At 40.3% G+C, this 12,180-nt stretch overlaps 1 protein-coding gene across 1 annotated transcript in view; it reads left to right on the top strand.

Moving 5' to 3' along the window:
- Positions 1-542, top strand: part of LOC140406496 (cell division cycle 5-like protein) — a gene marked incomplete at its 5' end in the record, with an annotated part of 67,153 nt that extends 66,611 nt beyond the window's left edge. The window contains one exon of the mRNA XM_072494520.1: positions 63-542. Coding sequence (XP_072350621.1) covers positions 63-170 — 108 coding nt within the window. The remainder of the gene's footprint in view (positions 1-62) is intronic.
- Between the last annotated feature and the right edge of the window lie 11,638 nt (positions 543-12,180).

The following is a 12,180-nucleotide window of genomic DNA, read 5'->3' as shown; positions in this document are numbered from 1 at the left end:
TGTTCATAAAGTGTAATTTGATTTATTTTATTTGCTGTATCCTTTCCTAACTCCAAATTTAGTCTTTGAGAGAAGATGTTGCACGGCAACAGGAGAGAGAGAAGGAACTCCAGCAAAGGTACGCAGATCTGCTTCTGGAAAAAGAAGGGCTTGCGACAGCCAAGTATTGAAAATGGAACAACCTCTGCTCTGCATGCATTTCACATTGCTCTGTACATGAACTCCATTAAAACTGTATTTTCTGTTACAATAATGGATAGAAATGAAACTTCAGAAGTATCACCCCATGCAGGTTGTGCTTAGCATTTTGCTGTAGTATATATGGATCCTTTGTATATTCCACATGAGAATGTAAGTAATATATGGAGTAAAGTTCTTGTTTGTCAGTCCTGCAAGAAAACAATGTTAAACTGATCTACTGTCAAAGCCTCAACAGTCAAATAAATATTTTCCGAATATTTCTTAACTGTATGTTAAACTTATGAAAGGGTGATTTGTACTGTGATTTGAGTAACATTCTAATAAAATGTGAAATTTGTTTATTCTTTGTATAGATGTTATTTCCTTTTTATTTTTAAAATAATTAAATGTGAATGCATAAAACTCGAATGTTAAATTGGTGTGGTACTTGCTCTTAAACTTTTGGGTTCAGGATTTGAACTTTAAAGAAATGCACTTCAGAAACTCCAATCTTGATCCATATTAGACTCAAACAACAGAGAACGGTGTTCTACTCGGCTGATCGCTTGAGCTCCCCATACCAAATTGTGAGAGCACATGATCTTGAATGCACAGGGCTTAGTTACGAAGGAGAAGTTTGTGGAACTTTCTGACTTGAAATAACATAACCCAGAGTCACAATACTATTCTTTGAATACACCCCATGATATTAAAAGCACACTTGCATACCCTTTTCCATTAATGCTTTTGGCTTTGGATTACTTGTAAACATTCAATCCAAGCTTTTTGAGATCCACTTTATTGATGGGAGTGTTACTTGGGGATCCCAGGGAAATAAATTAGATGCAGGGATGGTGATATAGTGGTAATGTAATTGGACTAGTAATTCAGAGATCAAGGCTAATATTCTGGGGATGCAGCTTCAAATCGTACCATGGCAGCTGTTGGAATTTGAATTCAATTAATAAAGAAACCTGGAATTTAATAAAAAAAGCTAGTCTCAGTCATGATGACCACAAATTAAAATGGAACCATTGACTTAGTGGTATTGTCACTGGAGCAGTAATCCAGGCGCCCACGATAACACTCTTATAATACCCGGGTTTGAATCCCACCATGGCAGATGATGAGATTCAATTTTTTAAAATATGGAGAAATATTCTGATGGTCTACAAAAGAGGCCAACACCTGAAAACCATTCCCAGAATGATGCACCAGAACAGAGCCCAGTCACTGGATCCACTTAGCATCCCTGAGGGATTCATGAGTGAGATGTCTTCTGCAATCTATGGAGCATATAAAGAACTAATATATTTTGATCTACACGATGAAGCATCTACAAGTGTTCTTCGTAATGTGTATCTACAAGTGTATTTTGTAATGATCCAACTCAGAATCTTTTTCCACTGGTAAGAGCCACACGATTTGAGAGCATGGAGAGGGGCTTCACTGAGTCTTCTGTCACTGGAGAGTATGAAGAGCTTGACTGAAACTTCTGTGGACGGTGACTTTTGCACATTGTTCTACACCTGTTCAAAAGCACTCTACTTGCTTCATAAATCCCATTCTTGTATTGGAAGGAACACAGCTCTACATTCAGGTAGGTCACTTACCATGTGAATTCCATTTTATTTTAAGCCTGTAATGTGTATAGCTGCATCCACAGTGAATCTGTAGCTTCTGGGATTATGTTTCGCCAACACTGGGAAAAATTAATGTGGGGAGGTTGGAAACAAACAGGAAAGAATTATGAAGGAATATAGGAGAGATTAAATAACAGAAGTTGGTAGTGAATAACAGTTGGTAGTGAAAGGCCAAAACAGTGGAAATTAGAGAAAGAAAGAAAGGATGTATTGAGAGGAGATGTGAACAGCATAATGATGAATGGCTGCTGTCCACAGCAAAAACTAGAGTAAAAAATGAACCCTGCAAAAAGAAAATGGGGGCAGAGGTTATGGTCTGAAATTATTGAACTCAGAGATGTGTCCGGAAGGCTGATAGAAAAGTGATGTAATGTTTCCTGAGATTATATTGAGCTCTATTTGTTAGGAAATCATGATAAACTGAAAAACCAGATGGCTGTATGTTTAAAACAATTAACTATTTTAAAATGAAAACTATTTTAAAATGGCTGGGTTTGTGGAGCTAGTATTTTGATATGTTGATAAGCCTAGCAACACTGTAAATAGATGTTTACCAAAAGAAAGTTGATAACTTGTAAGTGTAAATAAGTTAAAGATGTTGGAATCATGGAATTATAGAATTTACAGTGCAGAAGGAGGCCATTTGGCCCATCGAGTCTGCACTGGCCCTTGGAAAGAGCACCCTACTTAAGCCCACGCTTCCACCCTTTCCCGCAACCCCAACTAACCTTTTTGGACACTAACGGCAGTTTATCATCACCAATCCACCTAACCTGCACATCTTTGGACTGCGGGAGGAAACCGGAGCACGTGGAGGAAAGACACGCAGACACGGGGAGAACGTGCAGACTCTGAACAGACAGTGACCCAAGCCATAAATAAAACCTGGGACTCTGGAGCAGTAAAGCAACTCTGCTACCGTGTTGCCCATGAAGTTCAAAGGAAGTGATGAGATGTGAATTTCACAAATACACTCTAAAAGGTGAACTCATGAAATAAAGTAATTAAAGTGACTTCTGAGAAGGTTTGTTCAGATAAAGCAAGATCAAAAGGGAAACCAGTATATCAGGGGCAAGTTCATTCTATGAAAGTTAACTGTTTGAGACCTCAGCTCACAGCAGGAAGCTGTGTTAACTCCCAACAAGCTGGTCTTGGAGAAAAGCCTGTTTGAGAAACCAATTGCTCTATCCTAAGTCAGAAACAACCCCGAAAGATATACAAGTGCCTGATGTGGTTACTATTGTTGGATTTTGCCTACAGTTTTAAAACCTATGGGCTGTCGTTTGGGGAGGATTAATTCTGAAGTTAAGAACATAGAGGAATTTGGAACTGGGTAAATTTAAGGATACTGTGTGTAACCATTTATCTTGTCTTGCATTTCCAGTTGATTGTTTTATTGTTTAATAAACATTTGTTTAAAATCATCACATAACTGTCTTGGACATCCTTCACTTGTCTTCATCTTTCCTCACATTATACAAAATTGCAAAAATACAGTTGAGAGCAGACATTTCAAGCTTCCCTTCTGTTATTTGGAATACCCTAGCGTTTAACATCAGCTGTGCTCTTAATACATTGAACAGGAAACCAATTTCCTTGAAGCATTTTTCTGGGTTCTCAGTAGAGAACTTTACTTCCAGCAACATACTGTATTCGTAAAATTAAGTATTGTTGTGAAAGCTGAACTGCAAAGAATGAGAGGCTGTACCTATGGCATGTAGCCTGACATAAAATAGGTTCACAATACATGTACATTCCCGTAACAGCCTCCCCGAACAGGCGCCGGAATGTGGCGACTAGGGGCTTTTCACAGTAACTTCATTTGAAGTCTACTTGTTGCAATAAGCGATTTTCATTTCATTTCATGTGCCTGGCTAATAAATGATATCTCTGTTTTCACTCTTTTACACACATATAACCTTTTGTTCTCTATTTGGTTCAGCTTCATCCATTATTAATTGAACAGTGCATGAAACATTTTCTGTTTCATCAATGATTCCAACATTTCTTTGTTCAATGCCATTCACAAATCATCATCTGCACGAATGCAGCAGAAAGTAAGTTTCCTCATAGACACTCAAATGCCTGAAGTCTCCTTGTCAATTAACATGTTGCTAGGAATTTTAGGACAGTGGATAAATATATATGGTACTATACTAGATTTAGTACAACAGTTTACAATTAATGAGCCCTTTTAAGGAAAAATGCTTTATGTGAAATTGAGTTGTGTTTTTTTATATTAATAAGTATAATAAAAGTACATTCAACAGTCAAAACAAAGTGGCCCGAACTGCAATAAAGCTATCATGTTTAGGAAGTGCACTGTAACTACCACTTACCCCGTTTGCCTAGCATATAACAATGAATTGTTTCCTGTTCTCTTAAACATAGCTGTATTTTCTTATAAAACTTGATACTCTATGCTTCAGGGTGGTCTCTAAGTGTAGACTAGCGAAATACATGGTAAAACTTGCTGAATAAACATAAGGAACAGTGGGTTCCCAGGTTGCCATCATAACTAGTTAATACTCAAAACAGAAACATCGGGCCCCATTGTATTTGATAAGTGTTGTGAAACGAGTATGTTTTATCACCCCTTTCTAAATTAAAATTTTGAGTTGGTTTTAAATCTGTACTCCTGGGACGATATGGCAAAAAGCTAAGTTCCTCTTTTATTTTCCCAATTACTTGTAATTTATAAGAAGACAGACTTGAACCTTATGCATCTGGATTTAATACTCAAATATTTCAAATGTTCTCTCTATGAAACAGCATGCCATAAGTAAAAGAAAAACACCATTATGTATTATGATTCTCTTTGCTTTGGAGCTATTTACCCCAGGTGTAAGCTATGGTATATGGCCTGGCACCACACAGTATTGTGTGTGATGACTTAACAGTATTTGAGAGAATGGTAGGTAGCTTTTGGTTTCTCCACGCCCTGCGGTATTAATCCAATACTACGAGAGGGGCCAAGTGAATCTATAGAGATGTTACTCTCTTGTGTTTCTCTTCCATTTTATTAAAACTCGATTACCCTGGAGAAGCAATCTGCGACAATGGGCAGCAGCCGCTTAGCTACACAAAGGATGATTTTATGCCAGCAAGCAAACGTGGGTTGATAATGGAAGCTGCAGTGTGGTACTTCTGTCCCCTTCCTACTCTTTTCCTAAGCTGTAAGAAGTTGTACAACACCAGGTTAAAGTCCCAACAGGTTTGTTTGGAATCACTAGCTTTCGGAGCACAGCTCCTTCCTCAGGTGAATGAAGAGGTGGGTTCCAAAATCACATATATACACAAAGTCAATGATGCAAGATGATACTTTGAAGTCTTTGAAGTCTAGGTAATTAGGTCTTTACAGGTCCAGACGGAGTGATTGGAGAGAGGGATAATCACAGGTTAAAGAGGTGTGAATTGTCTCAAGCTAGGATAGTTGGTAGGATTTCACAAGCCTAGGCCAGATGGTGGGGTTGAATGTAATGCGACATGAATTCAATGTCCCGGTTGAGGCCGTACCTATGCGTGTGGAACTTGGCTATCAGTTTCTGCTCGGCGATCGTGCGTCCTGAAGGCCGCCTTGGAGAACGCTTACCCAAACATCAGAGGCTGAATGCCCTTGAGTGCTGAAGTGTTCCCCGACTGGAAAGGAACATTCCTGCCTGGCGATTGTTGCTGCGATGTCCGTTCATCCGTTATCGCAGAGTCTGCATGGTCTCGCCAATGTACCACGCCTCGGGACATCCTTCCTGCAGCGTATGAGGTAGACAACATTGGCCGAATCGCACGAGTATGTACCGCGTACCTGGTAGGTAGTGTTCTCGCGTGTAATGATGGTACCCATGTCGATAATCTGGCACGTCTTGCAGAGGTTGCCTTGGCAGGATTGTGTGGTGTCGTGGTCGCTGTTCCCCTGAAGGCTGGGTAGTTTGCTGCAAACAATGGTCTGTTTGAGGTTGAGTGGTTGTTTGACGGCAAGTAGCGGGGGCTGGGGAATGACCTTGGCAAGTTGTTTGTCTTCATCGATGACGCGTTGAAGGCTGGGAAGAAGATGTCGTGGTTTCTCAGCTCCAGGAAAGTACTGGCCTACGAAGGGTACTCTGTTGGTTGTGTCCCGTGTTTGTCTTCTGAGGAGGTCGCTGCGTTTTTTTGCTGTGGCGCATTGGAACTATTGATCGATGAGTCGAGTGCCATATCCCGTTCATTCAAGGGCGCCTTTTAGCATCTGTAGATGTCTGTAACATTCCTCCTCGTCTGACCAGATCCTGTGTATACGGAGGGCTTGTCCATAGGGGATGGCTTCTTTAATATGTTTAGGGTGGAAGCTGAAGAAGTGGAGCATCGTGAGGTTATCCATGGGCTTGCAATAAAGCAGTCACACTATTAGTCACACAACACAGCAATAATGAAATTAATATTGAGTAAGACCATTTAACATAAGCAGGGCACAGGCAGAGCCTTGCTAAATTACTCCTTGAGAGTTCTAAAGCAGTACAATATGCCGCACAAAGTAAACAGTTACCCTTTTCGTTATGAGTACATTGCACCAGCCATTCTGAGAAGTAAGAATAATGCCAAATACACAAGAGGTTTGTAAATAAATACGACTGGAAATGCAGCATTTGACTTTTCTGTGACGATATTAAGTAGTAGAAATGTTCATCTAAACCCAGTTATATGAACAGTGATTGCAAGACAAAAGTAGATGAGTAAACAGTAAACAGACAAAAGTAAACTATTTCACTTTTTACCAACCTATTAGTCACAAGATACAGCAAAAATGGAATTAATATTGAGTAACTTTAACAGTTACACCATGTAACATTTGCTCTAAAAGAGCAGTTATCGTAAAAGTGTTCCTTTGATAAACTGGTAGGCCGTGACATTTCAGGCAGATGAATCTTGTGATTAATAAAGCTACACAGCAAAAACATGGAATCCGCATTACCACTCCCAGGACCATTTCAAAATGCAAAAGCTCACAATAGGCCCAAATTTGGATAACTGGAGAACAAAACTCTCACGGTTGAGAAGTGCTTCAAGATTACACAAAAAGGATCTGAAAGGCAAAGAAACTGCAGTAGGATCTATTACTGATGATATGTTAACAAGGCAGGACGTTGATGTGACTTCAACTTATAAAGAAGTCCTGCAAGCTTCCAACGCATTTCAGCATCTGTCGGAATTTAACAATAAAATGTGGTAAATTTAATAAACAAAAAGAAAAACGAGGCAAAAGCATGGATATGTTCATCAAAGATCTCTCCAGGTTGGCAGGGAACTGTGATTATGGAATCATAAAGGATATGCTCATTTGTGACAGAATTGTGGTCGGGGAATTGTAAATAATGAAGCATTATTAGTTTTTGTACAGACAAGACAGGATTTAACGCAAGTGAAAGGAGTGCAGAGTGCGAGAGAAAGTGAATTCAGGAAACCGAATCGGACATTTTGGACATTTGTTTGCAGGGAAGGCGAGGTCCTGTGGAGAAGATCAAATGAAATTATTATTCAGTTTTAGTTTTTAGGTCATGAAAGAGAAAATGCCTAAGCGCGCCAAAACGGGAAAAACTTTGCCAACCACCTTTTTGAAATGTTTCAATGTGGCAGAAACAAACTACACATGTGAGAAGAATATCCAGTGAGTGAGGGGGATGGACAGAGAAAACACATCTCGCAGTCATTGAAGACTTACTAGTCTTCAGTGAGAGAATAGTTATACCAAGAATATTTCGGCTTGATGCTCTTCAAAGCCTACACCAAGGTCATCTAGGAATCGCGAAGTGTCGTGTGAGAGCACTGCAATCAGCCTGGGTGGTCAGGCATTACTTTCTCTGTAGCCAAAATTATTTCTTACTGTCTTGTGCTGTGAGCAGCCAAGAACAAAAACTCATACCCAACATCATAACAAACAACCACAAGAAGATAAAACAGCACAAAGAATAACAGAGAAGCAACCAGGTTCAGTACTTTAATCCCAGGAATAAAGCATATGAGTTAAAATGCTGAAAGCCAGACGAGAGTATGGGTTCAAGACCAACAAAAGGAAGGCATAATCCTTTGTCATGCAGACGCTGATATTATTTGCGAGGATGTCCCAACTTGGAACACCGGTTTGTGGAATAGTGTATAGTTTTGTTTTGGTGTGAGGAGACCAGTGAAACCCCAGTGAGAATAAAAAGCCCAGTCAGCTAACAATTATTAAAGACTATTTATTAAAGCAAAGAAAAGACAAATATACACAAACTTTACTCTCACACAATTGAGATATATGAATTATTAAACACAGTTTCTATAAGACATACTTGTTACAAAATATACCTATGATAACTGAACTCTGTAAGACTTCCCCTGTTCCTCAAACAACATCCAAATTAAATGACCAACTATAGTTACCACACAATACATGGAACTTACTCAAATCTGAGAACCGCCTTTTCTTGGTCCAGCAAAGATATTTTAAAACTGCTGTTACGAAGGTTTTCTGCACCACCCTTCACATCCTTGCTGACACCAAGATCCTCATGTTCAAGGCACTTGTCCTCCCAACTTTTCTATACGGCATAGAAACTTGGACTAATTACAGATGCCACCTCAAGACCCTGGAGAGGGACTGTCAACATTGATTCTCTGCATCAGCTGAGAGGACAGCCGTACTAACATCAGTGTCCTTGAAGGGGACAAAAGTACCAGCATTGAGGCCATGACCTTCCGAAGCCAACTCTGCTGGGCGGCCATGTGCTTAGGATGTCAGACTCCTAACTACAAAAGCAAATCTTCTTCGTCCAGCTTAAGGAAGGCTTCAGAACAAGAAGAGGCCTAGGGAAACACTTCTAAGACACTGACAGCTTATCTCAAGAAATGCAACATAGACACCAACACCTGTGAGACCCTTGCTCAGAAAAGACCTACTTTGAGGAATCTCCTGACTGAAGGGACACAATTCTTCAAGGACACCTGATAGTAAGCAAAGGCCCAGAATCGGAGCCTGAGAAAGGAATACCAGCGATCTCGAGTCCAAGGACCGACCCCACTTCCAAGAAACACATGCCAAGTGTGTGGTTGAATATGCGGCTCTGGGATTGGGCTCATCACTCATGCAAGAACCCACAGAACCCATTACCAGTAGCACAGAGTTTTTTAGGTGGCCAATCATACTTGATAGCGAGTGATTGCCGAAGAAGACGACAACCTAGAAGCTTGTTTGCCCTAAACTTGGCTTTCAGTCTTGGTGGCTGGAAACTGGCCTGTCCGCTTTCTGAGATTGCTAGATGGTAACTGCCTCCATTCTTTCTCAGGGACTAGTCAATTATACCTTTGTTGTTTGTGGGGAAATATTAAAACCAAGTTTTCAAAATATTGTAACTGTGGGACAGTCAAATAAAGAATTAGTTGGATTGTAGATGAAAGCTTGTGTTGTTCTGAGTCAAGGTCAGATTATACATTTGCAGTTTGGTGGTGATAAATGTGAAATGTTACACCAGCCTTTCAGGATCAAGACTACAAATGTGCAGAGCCAGTAAGTTAGATCCAAGTGTGAGTGCTGGTATGGAACACCATTCAGAAGTCTCAATTCAAAACCTGTAATCCAATAAGAGCAGAGAGGGGGTTGGTACCAGAACGTGCAGGTAAAAAGCTCTTAGTGTAAGTGGTCCTCTCTCTTCTTTGTTCTCTTTCTTTTGCCCTGCTGGGCTTTTGTTTCTTTTGTTTGTATTTAAAAGTGTACTAATCAAGTTTTGCAATAAACTCAATCTCAAACTACCACCAGACCCCATCTCTTATTAGAAAATAAGAGATCCTACATTGTTCTTTGATTATGCATTCTGTATTCAGCTGTCTGCCCCCCCCCCCCCCCCCATCAACCTCTTTCACTATACATTAACATATGTATATCTCAGGGACCTTCCCGATCTGTTTCTCCTCCATAAACTATTCACACTTGATTATTATCTAAACTGCTATTCTAAACCCATTACTGGAAGAGTCACATACCAATTGAGGCCCTTTGAATATTGCCTATGCTGTCTCCAAGCAGATTCATGAAACATTCAAAAAGGTCCATGGTGAAAATTCTACAGGATTGAGACAGACCTGGGTATCATAAGGAGAAACCACATTGCCTTGGTATCCTTGGAGAGAAAGCCAATAGAAACTTGGGCTTCCTACCAAGATCCTGATGAAAAATAAAGATTTACTGGAGGCTCTACAGCCGCCCAGAAAAAGAAAGTTCACATCAACAGAAAGAAAAGTACAGAATATCCTCAACCTCAAATGAGAGATCGGAATGCGATCAGGGAGATTGGTCAAGGCACCTCAAGAGACTAACCCTGTGAAGTATGAGACCTTGGTGGTGGTTGTGGGTGGGTGGGGGGAGATGAAAGGGGATATAAATAGGATAGAGATAAAATATTGTGGGGGGGGGGGGGGGAAGATGTAAAGCAAAGGGTTAACATCAGACGCATATTCAATGCTGATATAATAATGATATCAGATCACATGACCGAGAAATCGGAGAGATCTGGAAGAGAAGCTCCAACCTCGTGGTGTGGTCCAAATGTGTAAATATTTGCTGTAATAAAGAGTAACATAAATCAAAATATGCTACTCGAGCAGCATACTTTGGGAGAATTGACAATCCACAAAACCCCCACCTAGGTTCCAACCACACAACGCTACAAGCTCCAACATTGAGATGTGAACTGCCAGTTCTGTGGATGTCCAAACCAATCCCGCATCAAACTATTCAGTCATGACAGGACTCACAGAAGACAATGGATCCATTTACAGATTTGACATACTTGAACTATGAGGAGTTGACCAGGAGAGAGAATATAAACGTTTAACATAACTTTTGGCTTTTCAATTCCATTGAATTTAGTCTGTTTAGCATTCTAAAAGCAGCAATCACAAAATATTCAAACTTTTGCCAGTGAGAACATGCTCACCTTCTATTTATTGCTCCTCACAATCCAATCCTTCCATCCCCTCAAGCATTCTGGTTGGTCTATTTTGTATCATCTCAATGGCGACAATAACAAAATTATAGTTTACAAATAAAGACTCACTCCTAGGTTTTATTTTGAAAACCATCAGTTATATGGCATTTTAGAACATACAGTGCAGAAGGAGGCCATTTGGTCCATCGAGTCCTCACTTAAGCCCTCACTTCCACCCTATCCCCGTAACCCAATAACCTCTCCTAACCTTTTTGGACACTAAGGGCAATTTATCATGGCCAATCTACCTAACCTGCACGTCTTTGGACTGTGGGAGGAAACCGGATCCGCACCCGGAGGAAACCCATGCTTTGGGTAATATTTGACTAATATTTTCTTGTCAGGCACTTCCAACTTCTGCTGAGGCACGATTCCATGGCACAGGTCACTTCTAGCTAATTTTTCACACACAATCCTAGACAGAGAGTGCTGACAGGTTACTCAGCAAAGAGAATGGGAGTCCAGACGGATGTTTCCCGCTTCAGCCCAGGGACACAATTGACTTTTGAAGCAATCCTGCCAACTAAATGGAAGCAGCCTGCTAAGTACAGACAGGGAATCATACCTTTTGGACCTGTATCAGCCACCAAGTGTCTTTTCCATCAGGAATCCCAACTTTGGGTATTCTTAATATTCTTTTGCTTAATTTTGTCAGCTTTCTGATTTTTTAGCTATGGGTAGAAATTGGTTATAGTCCATTTCCAAGTCTCAACCTGGAATTGGAGACAGAAAGCCTGAGGTATGAAAGTTATCCCTGAGCCTCATTAACATTTTGTACGTGAGCTGCTGACTTGCAATTGAAGGGGATAAATAGCAAGAAAAGTCCTGGCAGCCAAGAGGAGATGTGGTTAGAGTCGACAAAATGGTGAGGTGATTGCGGGGATACAGAAGTACTCCTGTTGTTTCTAGCTCCACGCGAATGGTTTGTGGATTTCCCCCAAAATTAATACATTACCGTTTGTGACCCTTGTTTAGGCCACGGCAGATGCTGAAGAATCCTTGGCACCTGCTCCATTCATTGGATGCAAATTTTCCAGAGGGATCCTTAAAGAGAATTTAATATATACAAGGAGTCTAACTTAAGTTTTAGGAGGCCACTTGCGATGAACAGTTTTTAAAATTTAAAAGTGGCCTGAAGGCACATGCAGGTTGGCAATCTCACTGCTAAATTTGTCAACACTTGGCCAATTTTATGGACGACAATCATGTATTTACCGAAGGAGAAGAGTTGAATTATCATGGCAAATTGAAGCAGCTGTGATTAATGTCGTTGTTAATTCAGCTGAGTAAGTGAATAAGACACATAACTCAATGTTTGTACACATTTCTGCTGAGCAAGCTTTAAACTGCATATTTCTAGAAGC

This window comes from Scyliorhinus torazame, unplaced genomic scaffold (assembly GCF_047496885.1).
Source record: "Scyliorhinus torazame isolate Kashiwa2021f unplaced genomic scaffold, sScyTor2.1 scaffold_574, whole genome shotgun sequence".
NCBI lineage: Eukaryota > Metazoa > Chordata > Chondrichthyes > Carcharhiniformes > Scyliorhinidae > Scyliorhinus > Scyliorhinus torazame.
The sequence above is the reverse complement of the archived record's forward strand: the minus strand, read 5'-3'. Positions and strand labels throughout refer to the sequence as shown.